This window comes from Lacerta agilis, chromosome 5 (assembly GCF_009819535.1).
Source record: "Lacerta agilis isolate rLacAgi1 chromosome 5, rLacAgi1.pri, whole genome shotgun sequence".
Taxonomy (NCBI): domain Eukaryota; kingdom Metazoa; phylum Chordata; class Lepidosauria; order Squamata; family Lacertidae; genus Lacerta; species Lacerta agilis.
The window spans coordinates 34,658,361-34,675,322 of record NC_046316.1 but is presented as its reverse complement, the minus strand read 5'-3'; the positions used below and the strand labels follow the sequence as shown (position 1 = coordinate 34,675,322).

At 36.3% G+C, this 16,962-nt stretch overlaps 1 protein-coding gene across 7 annotated transcripts in view; it reads right to left on the bottom strand.

Annotated features, from left to right (window-relative positions):
- Positions 1-16,962, bottom strand: part of CC2D2B (coiled-coil and C2 domain containing 2B) — a 33,634-nt gene that overhangs the window by 1,189 nt on the left and 15,483 nt on the right. For 4 of the 7 annotated variants that reach the window (XM_033149312.1, XM_033149305.1, XM_033149306.1 and 1 more), the window contains 17 exons: positions 15,990-16,137; positions 15,767-15,905; positions 15,236-15,439; positions 14,646-14,735; positions 14,099-14,193; positions 13,634-13,804; positions 12,112-12,214; positions 10,711-10,820; positions 9,410-9,506; positions 8,790-8,888; positions 8,439-8,621; positions 7,501-7,704; positions 6,938-7,027; positions 5,621-5,734; positions 4,168-4,302; positions 2,238-2,360; positions 912-970 (listed from right to left, as the gene is read on the bottom strand). In XM_033149312.1, coding sequence (XP_033005203.1) covers positions 912-970; positions 2,238-2,360; positions 4,168-4,302; positions 5,621-5,734; positions 6,938-7,027; positions 7,501-7,704; positions 8,439-8,621; positions 8,790-8,888; positions 9,410-9,506; positions 10,711-10,820; positions 12,112-12,214; positions 13,634-13,804; positions 14,099-14,193; positions 14,646-14,735; positions 15,236-15,439; positions 15,767-15,905; positions 15,990-16,137 — 2,164 coding nt within the window. Of the gene's footprint in view, positions 1-911; positions 971-2,237; positions 2,361-4,167; positions 4,303-5,620; positions 5,735-6,937; positions 7,028-7,500; positions 7,705-8,438; positions 8,622-8,789; positions 8,889-9,409; positions 9,507-10,710; positions 10,821-12,111; positions 12,215-13,629; positions 13,805-14,098; positions 14,194-14,645; positions 14,736-15,235; positions 15,440-15,766; positions 15,906-15,989; positions 16,138-16,962 lie in introns of those variants that run through there. The other 3 variants (XM_033149307.1, XM_033149308.1, XM_033149310.1) reach the window with 3 other exon arrangements.

The following is a 16,962-nucleotide window of genomic DNA, read 5'->3' as shown; positions in this document are numbered from 1 at the left end:
TTGCAAAGAGGAAAATTACATACAAACCATACATGCAGGAGAAGCTATGATAATAAGGAAAAGAGGCTGAATGGAAAGTGGTCAAGTTTGCTAATGGGCCTTGCCTTTTGAGTGGCATAACTGACACTGCAACAGAAGAAGGCAGATGACTTATTACAAGGCTTCCTTCTGGTCAGCAGGTTGGATAAAAAAACTTTTTTGGGCATCTTTTTAATTGAAACTTTTAATCATATATTATAATAAAAAACAAACTAATTTTAAGTATAAAAAACAAAAAAAGAGAGAGAGAAGAGAAAGGGGGGATACAAAGCCCCCCCTCTAAGGTAGATCTTAACCCTAGTCTCACACTGAAGGGGATAGACCCTTCCATTTCTCAACTGAGAGCTTCCCTTTCTTCTCCCAGTCTCTCACCCTGGGAGATCTTCCCTTGCCTGCCTCTCACACAGGGTCTTTCACCAACCATTCATCACCTTCATTAGCCCAAAGTAGAGGACATCAAAAACAAAACAAATCTCGGACCTAGAATAGTCTAACAACTGTTCCACAGCTGCTAGTATTTCACTGTTTTCTTTTTTGTGGAAGGTGCTTGACAGGGTGGTGGTGGTGTATTACATACTGTAGACTCTTTTCAGTCTGAATTCAGGCCTTTGTCATAATACTAGAACCCAGGATTACACAGTGGAAGATCAGAACAGACAAGAAGAATCATTTCTTCACACAGTGCATATTTAAACTATGGTATTTCCTTCCACAATATGATATGTAACTACAGCCTGCTGCTTTTCTTTGAAAATAAGAGTGGTAACATTAAATGCTTAAAAAAACCCACCATGATTAACATAGCATGTAGTTTGATCCAAAGCTCCTAAACTTTAAAAGTTATTTGAAAGAATGCTGTTTAAAGCACATACCTATTTTGTAGCTCTATGACCAAACTTACATCAGTTGGGATGTAAAATAGTTCTTCTTGCTGAAACAGATATTGTACAACACTGTAATATACAGATACACATTAAGCAGGATCTGGAAAGATTTTCTGAAGGTATCACAATTTTTTGATACAAAGCACACCATACGTTACTGGGAAAATGCAGCTGTGACGTATAAGATGGTCAGGGAGTGAGATGTCTGAAGAATAACTGGCACCAATTAAATACTGCTTGTGGTAGGGAGATTAATAATGAGAGAAGCTGTGCAGAAAAACACTGATGGGAGAGGAGTGAGAGCACAGATAAAACTGACAATAGACTCCTCCCTCTAACTTCAGCTCTCTGTTTTCCCACTATGAGGAAATGTTAGATTAGCCTGTGGTTCCGGTTCCAGATTCCATGACACTGCATATTTCTTTTCTCCTAAAAGAATCATAGAACCATACAATTGTAGAGTTGGAAGGAATCATGAGCATTATCTAGTCCAACCCCCTTTAATGCAGGAGTCCTTTGCCCAACATGGAGCTCAAACCCACAACCCTGAGAACAAGAGTCTCAGGCTCTACTGACTGAGCTATCATGACAGTAAAGAATTGAACTGTTTGTTTCCATATGGACACATTCTGTCTACTTATTTTAAAAGTCTGCTGGTTTTATCGATATTTCCTTATGAATATTGGATACTATTTTATGTAAACTGCTTTGAGATTTTTTTTATTAAGCCATGTATAAATGTTGTTAAGGAAATAAAGAAAGAAAAATTACCTAGATATTAGTAAATTCAACTTGTATTTTTGAAACATGTTCCAGGATGCAAGGTTCAAAGCTAATTTTGAGATGTGGAAACAGAATTCCCACAATCCAGCATTCCATTCTATAATGGTCTCTATTAAATAGTAAACACCTGTGTCTTCTACACTGACCTAAAGTTGATTGAACGATGTTGAAGGCCACCCTTCTTGAGTGCCCTGGCTAAAGTGCTTTGTACAACAAAGGCTCACATTATTTCTGTGTTTGATGTCTTTTGATTGACAGGTAGGTGTGGTTTGCCCAAAATAGCTCCACAGACCAAATTGAGAGTCTTGGTGGGTCTAATTAGGCCTGTGACATGGAGGTTCCTCACCCCTGATTTAAATGCACACACAGCTCTCCGGTATCAGAGCAACTTGCAATTTTTAAAAGGAGAATTCTAGCTTAAATTCTTCTTTCCTTCTTACTACAATATGTAATATGTAGGCTCATCCAGTGAGGCTCTGCCCCACTGGGCAAGTCACTTGCAAGGTAAGTACTTTTTGAAATATTTGTCACCTGTACAGTCTGCATTTTTAAATCCTGAACATGGTATGGAAGAAATTGTTTCCATAAGCTTTCCTTTGAAATATCAAAACTGACACACATTGGTGAACTGTTCTGCTGTATGTTGAACCAGACCTATCAAGACATAAAATGTCAACAATAAATAATTGAAACAAACACATATTTGAACTAGTTCTGCTACCACATATCCTTTTAGCTGGAAATGCCATGGACTGAACTTAGGACCTTCTGCTTACAAAGCATCTGCTGTCACTGAATGTTACTCCCATTTCCACATATTATTTGATACACTGAAATTAATACATAATACCATCAGTCTATACTGGATTTGATTCAAAATATGGAAGCTCCAGTATTTATTTGGAGTTATGCAAAACAAGTGGGCTGTCCCAGAAATGTAGCAGCACTACAGAACTTAACAAAGGCAGAGACCAACTGAAAGGTGAGGTTTATACAAGAGTGGGGAATAAGGGATGTCTGTGGGGAGATGAACCCGAGAGATGTGACTCACATATGTGTACCCAGTGTTTAGCTTATGATCCAGAATAGACTTCCTATTGACATCCACCCAACTGTTAAATGCGGTGAAAGAACACAAATAGGAGAGATCAAAATAAAAGAGCATGCCCCAGCCTGCACAAAATTTGAATTCACTCCAATTGAACACACAACCTCACTATGGTATTTCATAACAAATCAATTAATAAGAGAAAGACTGACTAAAATATTAGGAAAATAATACGGGAAATAATACAGAAGGAATAAGCTCTGGTCTATTGTGGGAAACAATGAAGGCAGTGAGGAAAGGGGCATGTATACAGGGGGGGATCACATTTAAACATATCACGTAGGACACAAAAATGACAACAGGAACAGGAAATTTCCCTTCTGGAACAAACACACAGTTACAGGATCAAAAATGCTTTTTAAAAATTGCAAATAAAGTGGAAAGAATTGGAGACCATAGAAACAAAGAAAACTATGATACAGCTGTACTTAAAACAAAATATGAATTTGGGGGAAGGGGCCTAAACTCTTAACCACAAGATTATGAAATAAAAGAAATAAATAAACTATAGCTGCCATTAAAACTAAACCAGAAGAAAAGTATTTTCTACATAACAAATCTGAGAAGTATAAAGAATTTTTCTCCTCCTTGTACTCCTCAAAATCTCCCCTTCAGAAATGATACGATTTTTTAAGCACAACACAAATACCAACTATAAAGGAAGCTGCGGCAAAACTTATGGAATGGGCAATTACAGAAGAATGAATAAAAGAGGCAATTAAAAACTATAAGTGAGAAAATCTCTTGGTCCAGATGGATTTTCTACGGTATTTTATAAAACCTTTACAGATTTAATAGTCCCACATATGACTGTATTGTACAATGATATCTTAGCTGGAGACTCATTGTCACCAACCTGGAAACAAACAATAATTGTATTAATTCCCAAACCTTACAAAGATCCCTCATTAGTGGCACAATATTGCCCAATTTCTCTACCCAGATTACAACATTTCCACAACAGTGATGGTTAATGAGAACTTTTATCCGGAAATATAGTTATCTGGCTCAAGCTGGGTATGTCCTGGGCCTTCTTCAGCTGAGGAAAATCATCTAAAATTGGTTGGTAATTTAAATGTGAGTGAACGGGTGAGCTGCCTGAGAGCTTTCCAGCTGAAATTAGTTGGAAACAGGGCTGCAGGAGGAGGGTCAGACCATAAATGTTGCTCTCTGGAAATCTGGTGCAAGCTGTTAAATCTAATTAGAAGGGTATGTTTGTCATCACTATGTTCTGTTACTGTAAAGAAATACAGTACAGTATTACAAACCCACCACTACCAATGAATCTTCCCACAACAATGCATGAAGCATGTAACAGTGTATTGTTTTTCTACTCTATTTAATCATACTTACATTTTCCCAACTGATTAAGCAATCAACACTCTGTAGAGGGCAAAATGCATCAAACTGCTTATAGCACTGGCCACTCAGTGGATTCCACAGAAAATACTCTCCATTTTCTTGTGTTGCTACATAAGCTACTTTCCCCTGTAATAAGCAAATGATACAGCCAGCTTTGTTGTTAAAAAAATTACCAAAAAATTGTTAAAAAAATTCTTATTTTCCTGCCTCTATAACATGGAAAAAATAAGAAAATAAATAAAACAACAATTAACCTATAATGTCTGTGTTTATACAAGAGGGAAGGAAGAAATAAAACACATTATCTTGCACTTGGTTATTACACTAATACATTATGAACAATGACAATTTTTCAATAAGCCCCTTGCTCTCTTGTTAACCTTCTCTGGGGTTTTTAAGAATAGCTATCAATTTCAACATGTATACCATATCCAAGATCCTATTTCATCATTCTCTTAGTAATGGAGATTCTCTCTGTTTCTACTCTTGGCATATTGCCATATCTATACTGCTTGTTTATTCCAGTTTTTACATTGCCAAAAGATTTTGTTCCTTTACAAATACAGGATAAACTATATATTATATTTACTCCTTATACTTTCTAATATACTGAGAAATAAAATAGCAATTTGGTATTTTTTAGAAATCCTACAATCCTTATTCACACAAATACTTGGCTTGATAGAAGCTAGGCCATTTTATTTCAAGACAATGAGATAGAGGTGTGTAACTATTATTAAGTAATGAAGAATATATAAATCTAAAACAAATAATGTTAAGAATTTATTGTCATGGGTGCCGTTGAATCAATAATACATCTTAAGGATCACACATGATTGATCATTTAATATCAAAGATAAGACTACACTACAGTTAAATGGGGTTTTGAAATAACTTATCCTGAAACAATTTATGATTTGATATCTTAATGGATTTTCTTTAACCTGGCAGCTTCTTTTAACACTGTCCTGCTGTTCCTGCTACGCCTAAGTTGGATTCAGAATTAAGTGCATAATAAAGCTATGAATTTTATACTGTTCCACTTGTTATGTGGCTTATATTTCTGGGAAGAACTATACCACAGGCAGGAAACCTGAAGCCTGTATCTCATTTGGCTCAATGGCTGAATTTGCTGATGACACTTCCAGTCAGCTAGTTCATTTCCTTGCCCATTCAAGGTTTTTGCACTTGTTTGTGTTGCTCTCTTTCAGCGCTAGGCTCACTACTGACCCTGCTGTTCATGCCCACTCTTATTTTCATGCCATTCTTCTTCTGAACACAGACATACCAAGTAGAACATCTACTTAGCGTTCAACCTTGCACCCTCTATGGTTTCCTGTTGCAGCTGATTCTCTCCATACTGATCTGCCCTGAACTGAGAACGAAAAAGTTCGCCAACCCTTGAATTATAGAAACTAAGATTGAAATATTTTGCCAGACTTACTTCTAACACTGATGTTCCCAACAGTACCCATGTTTTTTTCCCAATATACAGAAAGTAGTTACATAGAAGCACTGCATGTTCTTCTTTACTACCAATACCAAGTTCAAGGAAATTCTGTTAGAAATATAAGATCATTCATTTTTAAAAGCAATGCATATATTCTTCATCTTCTCACTAAAATAATACTACAGTGGCATTGCCACGAGCAAGTTCAGAAACAGCAGCTTGCATGTTATTTAAAGATTACGGTAACTTCAAGTAGCAAAATAAAAAACCACAGTGCTCTCACAAGTTATATTTCTCCCACTGCTATATTTAAACATATAATTATGTACAGTGGTACCCCGCTAGACGAATGCCTCGCAAGACGAAAAACTCGCTAGACGAAGGCATTCGTCTAGCGGAAGGCTGCCCCGCAAGACGAAAAAGTCTATGGGGCTGCCTCGCAAGACGAAAAATTTTCGTCTTTTTTTTTTTTTTCGTTTTGCAGAGCGCGGCTGTCATTGCCGCTCCGCAAGACGAAAAACCCGCTAGACGAAAATTTTCGCAGAACGAATTATTTTCGTCTAGCGGGGCACCACTGTACCGTAAATAATAAAAATAAGCAAACTAAGTTCAAGGTGCTCATACTGCTGTATAAAGCATTATTTAGCTTGGGACGAAAGTACCCCCTTGAATGCCAGTATGGAGTTGGGGAACCCTCTGTAATCCTGTAGAATGTGTGAAGTGAGGAATTTACATTTGTCAGGTAACAGCGTTCCATGCATGTGGAAGATGCCCTCATCCAAGTTTTGCCAACTACCCACATCATTCTGGTGGGGCCCTAATTCTGCCATATTTTTAACAACGCTTGCTTTAATAACACTTTCTACCATTTTAACTGGAACAGATGTAACACCTGTAATTTCCTCTTAGAATCTTTCTTTCCAATGGTGTAATATATTGATTGAATTTGTCCTAATTCTGTGGCATACACATGGTTAAGGAATTTCTTTTTTGACTACAGTACTTGCATGAAAGCTAGGTCTGGTGACTTGTTATGTTTATCAGTTTAGCTTCTGCCCCTCCGCTCATCCTAATTAACTTAGAGGACCTTCAAACTTCAAGCTACTTGAACTGCAGAAACATTTCAAATATTATTGCTCATATTTTCAGGTATATTATTATGACTTAAAAGCAACATCAAAACATTTTATTTATTTAACAAATTTATACCCTGCTCTTCAATAAAATCCTTTATAGGGGTTAAGAAATGCAATTTACATTTTTTAAAATCAAACCAGTAAAAAAGCATAGCAGAAATAAAATTTCATATACCTCTGATGTCATCCAAAGGTCAACATCATCATTTTCATCCCCAGTGTCTGATATACAAGGAATTAAAGACACAAATCGTGATATAAGATCCTACAAAAAAAAATAGGAGTATGTCTGTCCCAGAAATACGTATTAAAATAATACATCTGACATTTGGCAATATTAAAGAGTTAAGAGTGGCTGGGGAAGCCCAGCCAGATGGGCAGGGTATAAATAATAAATTATTATTATTATTATTATTATTATTATTATTATTATTATTATTATTAGCATCAAGCAATAATTAACTCATTGTGTTACCTTTTTTTTATTCTTACAGAGGTTAGCTGCAATCTTATGCCACCCTGATGATGGATGTGAGCTTTGACTGTGATATTGACCATCCTCAGCATCACATGTCTCAGTTTCATAGCTGGAAACAAATGCTGCAATGCCAGCTTTAAAGCTCATAGTTTCCACCAGTTTATAGTCCAGGTGCCTTTAACTGTGAGACCCCTGCTGTGAGCACCCCAGCCCACCAAGTACTGTATGTGCTTATTCTGTGATAAACATTACATACTTACAGAAGTTGAGTTAGGCTCATCAGCACACATATCTAATAATTGCTGAGGTGGATTCAGAGAGGTAATGTACTTTGTTACTAAAATATTTCTTCCTTGATTGTTAAAAACTGAGGTTATTATTCTCCTCTTTGGAAACAATGTTTTGCATGTTTGCTTAAAAATGTATGCTTTTTGCAACAGTGTTTGATCTTCATGATCTATGAACTGAAAAACAATCTAGAGTTAGAAGTGAACAGTGATGTGGCTGACTGCTGATGATATTAAATTGTTCAGGGTCATTCATTAAGGTTGTTAAAACAAAAAGGGATTGTGTAGAGCTCCAAAAAGACCTCTACAAACTGAATGAATGGACAGTAAAAGGAAAGTAAGAGGTGACATGATGGAACAGTATAAAATTACGTAGGAACTGAAGAAAGGGGATAGCAAAAAAAAATTCTCCCTGTCTCATAATACTAGAACTCATGGACATTCAGTGAAGCTGAATGTTGAAGCATTCAAAACAAACAAACTAAAGTGCTTCTTCACACAGCACATATGTATATGGAATATATTTCTGCAGGAGGCAATGATGACCACCAACTTGGGTGGTTTGAAAAGAGGATTGGAAAAAATCACGGGGGGTACAGCCATGAATAACTAATAGCCATGTGTTTATGCTCTGCTTCCATGCTTGGAGGTAGTGGGCTTCTGAATACCAGTTGTTGGAAATCACAGGAGTGGGAAATGCTCTTGTGATAAGGTTTTGGGCTTTCCATAGGCATCTGGTTGCCCACTGTGAGAGCAGAAGGCTGAATGGCCTGATCTAGCAGGTTCTTCTAATGTCCTTTAAAAATTATTTTAAACTGAGATAAAAACTATAATCTCAGTTATAAATTTCAAAGCAATAATTTCATCAACATTGTCCTATTTATTAAACAGAGTAAAAAATAAAGGTGAACCTTGTCTGATTCTAAATTATTTTCAGTAGAAGATATTTGAGGTTCAATAGTGGCAAAGATGGTTAAAAAAGTATATTCCTTCAAGTTCTGGCCATGACATTCTTCTTTGGGAGGCACATATGTCTTACTCCAAGTATATCCAAGCAAAACTGGTGGCATATTTACTTGAAATGTACCACAAATCTGTGAAAACATACATTATTTGGCTTAATGAAACAAATGCAAGTATTAAGAGTCTAAAAATCTGATGATATGGCTGCATTACAATCTTGCTATTTTAAAAGCAATTCATTATCTGCAGTTATATTAATGATACAAATCTTTAAAAGCATGATTCTTCTTCTTCATTACCTTTGAATGCTCCAGAAGAGTAGAGAAAGGAAACATAACTGATCCAAGCCAATTCTTTCTTACATAGGAGTGACCACTGCAGTTTTTTGGACATGTGTCCTAACAAAGTTAATAATTTGAGTTAATCTTTTGCATTTTAGTATGCATTATTCAACTATGTTTCCTCAACAGTTGAATCTTAGAACTATCTCACGTCTTTATTCACTTACTGCCTAAACGGATTTAAGGTGTTTAAGCAGACCAAAAGTATTTTTCTAGCTGCATCTTATCAAAAACTTTGGGGCATGAAACAGATTTTCAATTATATTCTCTCCTCATTAAATATCACCAATTTTATTTCTAGTGTTAATAAACAATTTGAAAAGAAATGCAGGGTAAATATTTAAACCAGAAACATCTAATACTTGTAAAAAATATCAAATGATTTAGCTGGGTTATAAATACATTCTTAGAAAAAATGCTGTCTAGTTTCAAATATGATGCTGAAATAGGGTTTGGTGTACAAAATACCAGACTTTTCTTTAAAATCTATGATACAATACTGTTCTCCACCATACTATACTATAACCTTCTTTGATTCCTTGTACACATTCCCCAAACAAACTTAGTCTACAATTTACCTCATGCTTTTCAATCACAAATTCATCAAAAATGTTAATATTTATATTGTCTTTGATTTTAGATAGCCCTGAAAAAGTATAATCATGCCCTGGAGAGCTGAAACAAAAACGAAAGCAAAAAAATTAAATCAAACATTTTGATAACAAAGTTACTGAAACTATGTCCAGTCGTACCTCGGCTCTCGAACGCCTTGGGAGTAGAACGTTCCGGTTCTCAAATGATTGAAAACCAGAAGTGAGTGTTCCGGTTTTCAAATATTCTTTTGGAAGCCGACCAGACTTCTGGAATGGATTCCAATTGACTTCCAAGTTATTACTGTACTGTGGTTTTGGTTTAATGTTCTGTAAGCAGTTCTGCTTGTGCACAGAAGGGTATCAATTTACAAGCACTGCATCTTTATGCATAACCTCTCAAGCCATTCTGAATGGCTCCTGCCACAAACAGTTGAGGAGGTGGGGCAGCAGAAGAGCCCCGTTGGGTCAGACTGAAGACACATAAAGTCCAGCAACCTGTTTTTGCACTGGCCAAACAGATACCCATGGGAAGTCTATAAGGAAAACATGAGTGTGACAGCACCCTCCCCACCTGTGATTCCAAGAACCTGCTTCTTAGAGACATACTGCCTCCAAAAGCAAAGGTAGAACATAGCCATCTCGGCTAGTCGCCATTGGTATCTTTATCCTCCAGGACATTCTGCAGCTGCGGGAAAATCTGTGACTCCCTCCACCCACCAAATACATGATCAGAACTGCTTCCACTTAAGAATGTGAAACCTGGGATCCAAACCTATACAGTGGTACCTTAGGTTAAGAACTTAATTTGTTCTGGAGGTCTGTTCTTAACCTGAAACTGTTCTTAACCTGAGGTACCACTTTAGCTAATGGGGCCTCCCACTGCCGCCGTGCTGCCACCATGCAATTTCTGTTCTCATCCTGAAGCAAAGTTCTTAACAGAAGGTACTGTTTCTGGGTTAGTGGAGTCTGTAACCTGAAGCGTCTGTAACCTGAAGCGTCTGTAACCCGAGGTAACACTGTATTTCTAAACAAACAAACAAAAAAGTCTGAAGACTTCAACATTTCATATTCTTCAGGCTCCCTGCAAGGCAACCCCTATGATAATATTCAGATAATTTCCACAACCATGCAAAATAAGGGATTACTGATTTAACATATGTAACCGATATATACAGTTGAAATCAGAGACTTAAAATAATGGAACAGGCTGCAATGTAAAAAATATTTGGCCACAGAAATCTTGAAGTACTGTATATATTATTAAAAGTGAGATACACGTAGCTTACATAAAATCAACTTGCAATTCTTCATTCCAACATGGATGAGAGCCATCAGCAGTGCTAGTCTGATAGATTGTGTCCTGGAAGGTAACTTCCACAAAAGGATGGACACCCACCTAAAATAAAAATGTGCAGTACCTACTGGATTTTATTTTGGTTTTGTCTCATTTTCAGGCCTATTGATCATAGACATTTTCCTTATTACAGATATTTAGATAAACTGTAGACATTTTAAAATCAATATCAGTTACTCATGTAATGCATTTATCTCCCCACTCCCAATATAATATACCCAGTGGGCATTACAAGAAAAAAATACACTCCAGTTCTCATCCTGTCACAATAACAGCTGCCAGTTTGGTGAATTGACAACCAAACTGGTAAAGGTAAAGGTAAAGGGACCCCTGACCATTAGGTCCAGTCGTGAACGACTCTGGATTTGCACTGTAAACTACATCCCTAACCACAGCCAAGGCAGATGCTGTGTAAAAGGTGTGGAATTTAGTCTTAGGGTTTTTTAACCTGGTTCAGAGTCCTACAGTATATAGACAAATTGAAGCTTTATGTCTTACTAGTGCTTTATTATGTTATTGTCAAATAGACAAATCAAGCAGCTTGTTAGAAGTTAGTTCTGAAATGTATACTCTCATACAATATAGTGTATCACCAGCAGGAACAGTCCACCAATTTCTTGTTGTTTCTCTTCAGCACCATGTGTGTGTGGTTCAATCATAAAAAGACTGAATAGTCAAGTCAATAAGCTGTGGTTACAAGTCATAGACATTGCCCAGCTTCCATTATTTCTGTGGACACTCATGGAAGGTACTCCTTTTTTCATAATGGGTAAGGCTAGCACTTAGGATGCAGCTGTTGCTATGGCATCAAGTCTTCGTTTGTTCCTTGCTGATCCAACCCTGGAGCTCTGTGTTACTAGAGCACAACCTGAGCCCTGCATTCAGTCTGAACCCTTTTCTACCTAGTCTTATTGCAGAGGACATTGTTATGTCATCAACATTAAAAATAAAATTTTAGAATCACCTCATTCTCCAAAAATAAATGTATTTTACTGCAATGTATGGGATAATTTTCAATCCCTATGCCACAAAGCTCGTTGAAGTCCTGCCAGCACAGCATGGGTGTTGATTCTAGCACAGATTGCTCCATTCTCCCTCAATGTAATAATCAAATTCCACCCCCTGAATACTAGCATTCAAATTAGTTGAAATATCTGAGATTCAGAAGCAAAAAAGAGGCATGGTTGTTTAATGAAAGCAAACTTTTATCCACAAGATGAAACTATGTATAAATATACTGCAGTCTTGAGACTAATTTTTGCACACACAAAATAGACCTGATTTGGAAATTAATTTAGAGGGGAGCATATAAATGTTGTTTTTTCATAATTACCTCATACAAAGGGTCTGCTGAATAGGCTGAATTTCCTGACAAAATATGTCTGCCTCTGGACATACGATTTGGTAAATAGGATGGTGAATTAGCAACTCCAACCCTTGAGATAGTAAACAAGAATTACATGCATATTTCAGCCAGTTTACCTCATTAACATGCATCAAGATTCCCTGCTTATGTATAGGTACTTAATTGGCTGGTTGTTACTAGAAATAAAAGGCAGTGGAAACGCACTCCTGCTGGAGTGGAGACAGGAAAAGACCACTTTGAAAGTTGACATTGCAGCATATACACTTGCAAGCTGAGACTGGGAAAAAAGGAACGTTATCAGAGGGGCAATCTCAGCAGGTAGGCAGCCAGCTTGCTTTCCGTTAATTGCTAACCAGGTGAAAGGGTTAGCAATGAGCAGCAATCTTCTGAACTGGGGCTCTGAGCCAGGATGGAGTTGGTCAAGCAAAACAGCAGGAGGCAGTACCCTGTTGCTGTACCTTCACAACCTGGTAGGCACCCACATTTGTAGAGTGTGTGTGCTAAATTAAGATTAGTCTGCCTGTTGCAGGTAGCTGAATATTCAGTGGTTCAATAAAGTTGTGGCTCTTTATTTAAACCACGTCCATCCAATCCTTCATTCTGAGTTTGGAAGCAATAATAGTTAATAGTTTTCTTTGTGCTTTGGTACTTGAGCAAAATCATGAATAATGCATCTCTTAAGGGAGAATTTCAGCATAATGGTTGCAATTCTATGCAAGTCAATGAGACTAAACCAGTGCAAGTATTTTGTGATTTGCCCCCTACATCAATCATTATTGTTAAAATATTATTTAGATTCTCTGAAAGAAAGCTCTGTTTGCTTGCAGCTACAGCTTACTATTTTGTAATCCAAATTACTTGCATAGTAATGTATAAAAGAACAAACATACCGTACTTTCAAACACAGTACCTTGTAAAATTATTATTAGTTTGTTTCAGAATACACTAAAGCCTTGATTTTTCAACATAATTTGATTAGATTTAGTGGCTATTAACCATCTACACTTTCACAAAATCCTTCTACATATCTGTACACTAAAATAGTATTTCACTGCACAGCTGAACTTCAGATAAAAATAGCACAAAATGCTAACAATGTGTTGGATGATTAGAAGCTGCAGTAAAATATGCACTATGTTTTAATATGCTTTCCCTATAATTCTACTTGTTATATTTTCCCATAAATATTTTTCTAACTTAACCATTGTATCTGCCTCACTTCATTCAGTGACTTTTAAGATACTGAAGATACTTAACAAAATATTTCTAGCAGTATTATTAGCAATTGAAATTGTTCCTTCATTCTTGATGTTATGTCCAAGTCGAAGCTTTATAATGAGAGGCATATAGAACAGATTATGAAATATGTATGCAACTCCCGAGACAGACGGAAGCCAACCATTATGCAATTCTCTATGACACAATGTGTTGATATAAACAGTATTTCTCAAGAGTCAAAACCTTTATAATCTAGGAATTCTGTACCTACTTAGTTGGTGGTGCCTTTCTTGCAGGAATATTATAAGCTCTCAATATTCTGATGAGAAGTTTTACATCTCCATCAGAGACAGCCTGTGCTGGAATCTTTCGCCTCTCTTTCCTTTGTGGTTTCAAATGTCTTTTGCGTTCACCTAGCTTGAAAATTGCATTACTCAATTCACTATTTAAAAAAAGAAAATAATTTAGATCAGACTTGCATATATGCTCATATGAGAAAAACCTAAATCTTAATTATGCATTTTGTAACATAATTCTAGAAAAATAAGTTTTAATCTGCAATGTTTTTCTATAGGCTTTTTGTAATAAAATGAACTGCAAAATTCAGAAACTTTAGTCAGGTGGTCTATGGAAGATTATAGAACAGCCAAAAATAGATGTACATAGCCCTACACTAAGCAGCAAAGTGAATGGGGTATAGTCCATTAACCTTTTACATAATAAATGAATATTATACCTCATAGATATAATTTCTTCATAATCATTCACAATATCTGATAAGTTAAACTTGTGCCTAATGGTCACAATTCGTTTTGTAGCTTGTTTTCTCATCTGTATATAAAAAAGAGACTCGATGAATGCAATCTGAAACTAAATCATAATGGGTTTAGCTACATAGACACCAACATTGTAAGGTCCAATATACCTCAAATGTTTTTACTTTTTTAGAATGTGATATGGATAAAATCTATTTTTTATTTTGAATTATTTTGAAATCAGATATTACTTTTAGTTCTAAGTAGGAATTGAAAGGGGTCTTCCAGACCCCAACAGCAAATGGTGGGGAGAGTTAAGCACAGGTGTGCCACATATAATCATTGTTGCAGGTGGAGTGATGACAATTTTGATGCTTCATAGGCATACAATACTGACATGAAACCAAGTTTGACACAAGATGACTCAAACATTCCTTGAACTCAACCCAGACTGAAATACCTAGCTGTATTTTCAGTACTTTGGTAGCCATTTTTGCTTCAATATTAAATTTATGGAAAGTATCGTACCATCCTAACAAAAGTGGCTGAACTATTCCTTCGTGCAGAAATAGGATCTGCATCTGTCATCATGTCCTTTTCTAATTGGTTCCCATATGCCTGAAATAAGAATAATTCATTAAAGCATTAATTTTCACTGGACTGTGCAGTTAGCCATATACAAGTTACGTTGCTACAATTATGTTCCATTTTTCATTGTATTTGGGGAAGTCGCATAACTCTCAAGCATTTTGTCCCTCAGCTTTAGAATAATACTTTCTAAGTACTTTGTTGTATGAATTAATGTATATCCTTGATTTCCTATATAAACATTATACATTTGATGTTTCCTTGTTTTCTCCATATGTTATTCAAGAGCCTGGGATTATGTATGCAGTCTTGAGCTTCTTGAAAGAAAGAAAAGATGGAAATAAACTTTTAAAATGAATTTACTAAAACTATGTAGAAAGGCATCATAAAGCTCCATTTCTCAGAATACATAATCAACATTGCCCAACATGAATGCATATATCAGAATGAAACACATAGACAATACTGTTTGTATTCAAGCAAACAGTATCCAAAATTGTAGGCCAACATTTGTTTTTAAAGGGGAATACCTGAAAGACTGTGTCTGGTATTTCTCTATCATACAGAGGAATTTGCTGGAAACCATAGAAATCTAACTGTCCCAAGCTTCTCAGCTGCAACAGCTGGAAACGTTTACAATTTGTAATCTCTTCTGCAGTAACAAAGTTAAATTCTTCTTGCAGCTGTTCAAGACGAAAGTATTTTGATTCATTTTGCTCCAAGGATTTTGCATACTAGGAATTATAAAATAATTTATTTAGCAAGTTTGTTGCCTACAACAAATAAATATGGCTGTTGTTTTTAAATTTAAACTAAAAAAATTACTTCTCTTAATACTGCTTGCAATATTATGCTCTACATGCATGCTGAAATGATAAAGCATAACAATTGAAAATACAACTTTTGCACATCAGAAAGTGCAGGTGCATGGATCTTGCAAACCTGGTTCAGGAGCTCAGCAAATTGTGTGTCAGATGCACACCTCACATTTCCAAAAAGTCTCTGATATGACAAAGACCTAAGTATCAACGGATACACTAGCTACTGAGACAAATATTTACCATGATTATCTCAATCAAATCCAAATAGTCAGGGTTATTTGGATCAATATTGGCATCTTTTGCCCACTCAATTCGTTTCTGTATGTCAGAATGCTGCCAAATTCCAGTTCCTTTTCCTGAATCGATACACCTTGGCACACTAAAAGAAAAAGGAAAAAGAATTAAAGGGATAAACAAGTTTCATTATGATGGAACTCTATTCAGCAAACATAAACCTTACTACCTAATGCAGGCAACATGAAGAGGCTGAAATGTGGGTGCTAAAGGAGCTCCTGTGTCATCAACTGTCCAAGATAAAGAATACATTAATTTTCCTGATGTCAGAATACATAGTTCTTCTCTTTCCTTTTCATCAAGGAAAAAAGATACATCTGTGAAAAACATAACTGAAATAAGCCTTTTGATAACAAGACCTTATAATTATATTTAACATATTATTACTAACATTAATGCCGCAATGTGCATAAGCCTACACACAGAGAGACACAGAGAGGAAACAAATATGAGATATAAACTACTATTAACACCCCCAAACATTCCTACTTTTGCATTATTTGAGTGAATTAATGATAACTGCCATACATCCAATTTATACCCCAACTCCTGAGCTGGGTCCCCCCCCCCATAATAAACAAGTGATCAGAGTGAAGTATCCTGGCCACCATGATGATAATGGAAATGGTTAGGACTGCAGTGTTAAGGCCAAACTAATCATGACAACAGCAGCTTCGTGTGTTTAAACATTGATCTGCCCACTCACATGAAGAGGGAGGATATAATGGTCTGTTTTTGAATAATAAAAGAGTGTACAGTTGATTGAATCATTAATACCCTCAATTTACCTCTTCACAGTCTGTTCCCCCAGAAATGCTTGGTGTTTGAATCATGATGAGATGCTCCAAGGTAAGCTGTCAGTGAAGGGTGGGTTATACAGCCCTTACCTGTGCTCCTTTTACTCATTTGACTGGGACAGTTTATTGTTAGGGAGGGCAGAACCTCAGATTTGTATTTATTTTTTGTTTTGTTTTGGGGGGCAGCTGCCCCCCTGGCTATGCCCATCGATCTGCCATCATTGCATATTGACTAGCCCTCACAGTGACTAATCAGAGGTCTAAAGGTAGAAAGCTAAATATCCTCAGAGATTGGGGGCTCTATGTCAAAACCTTTTAATTCTATCAAATATATAACTGGATATA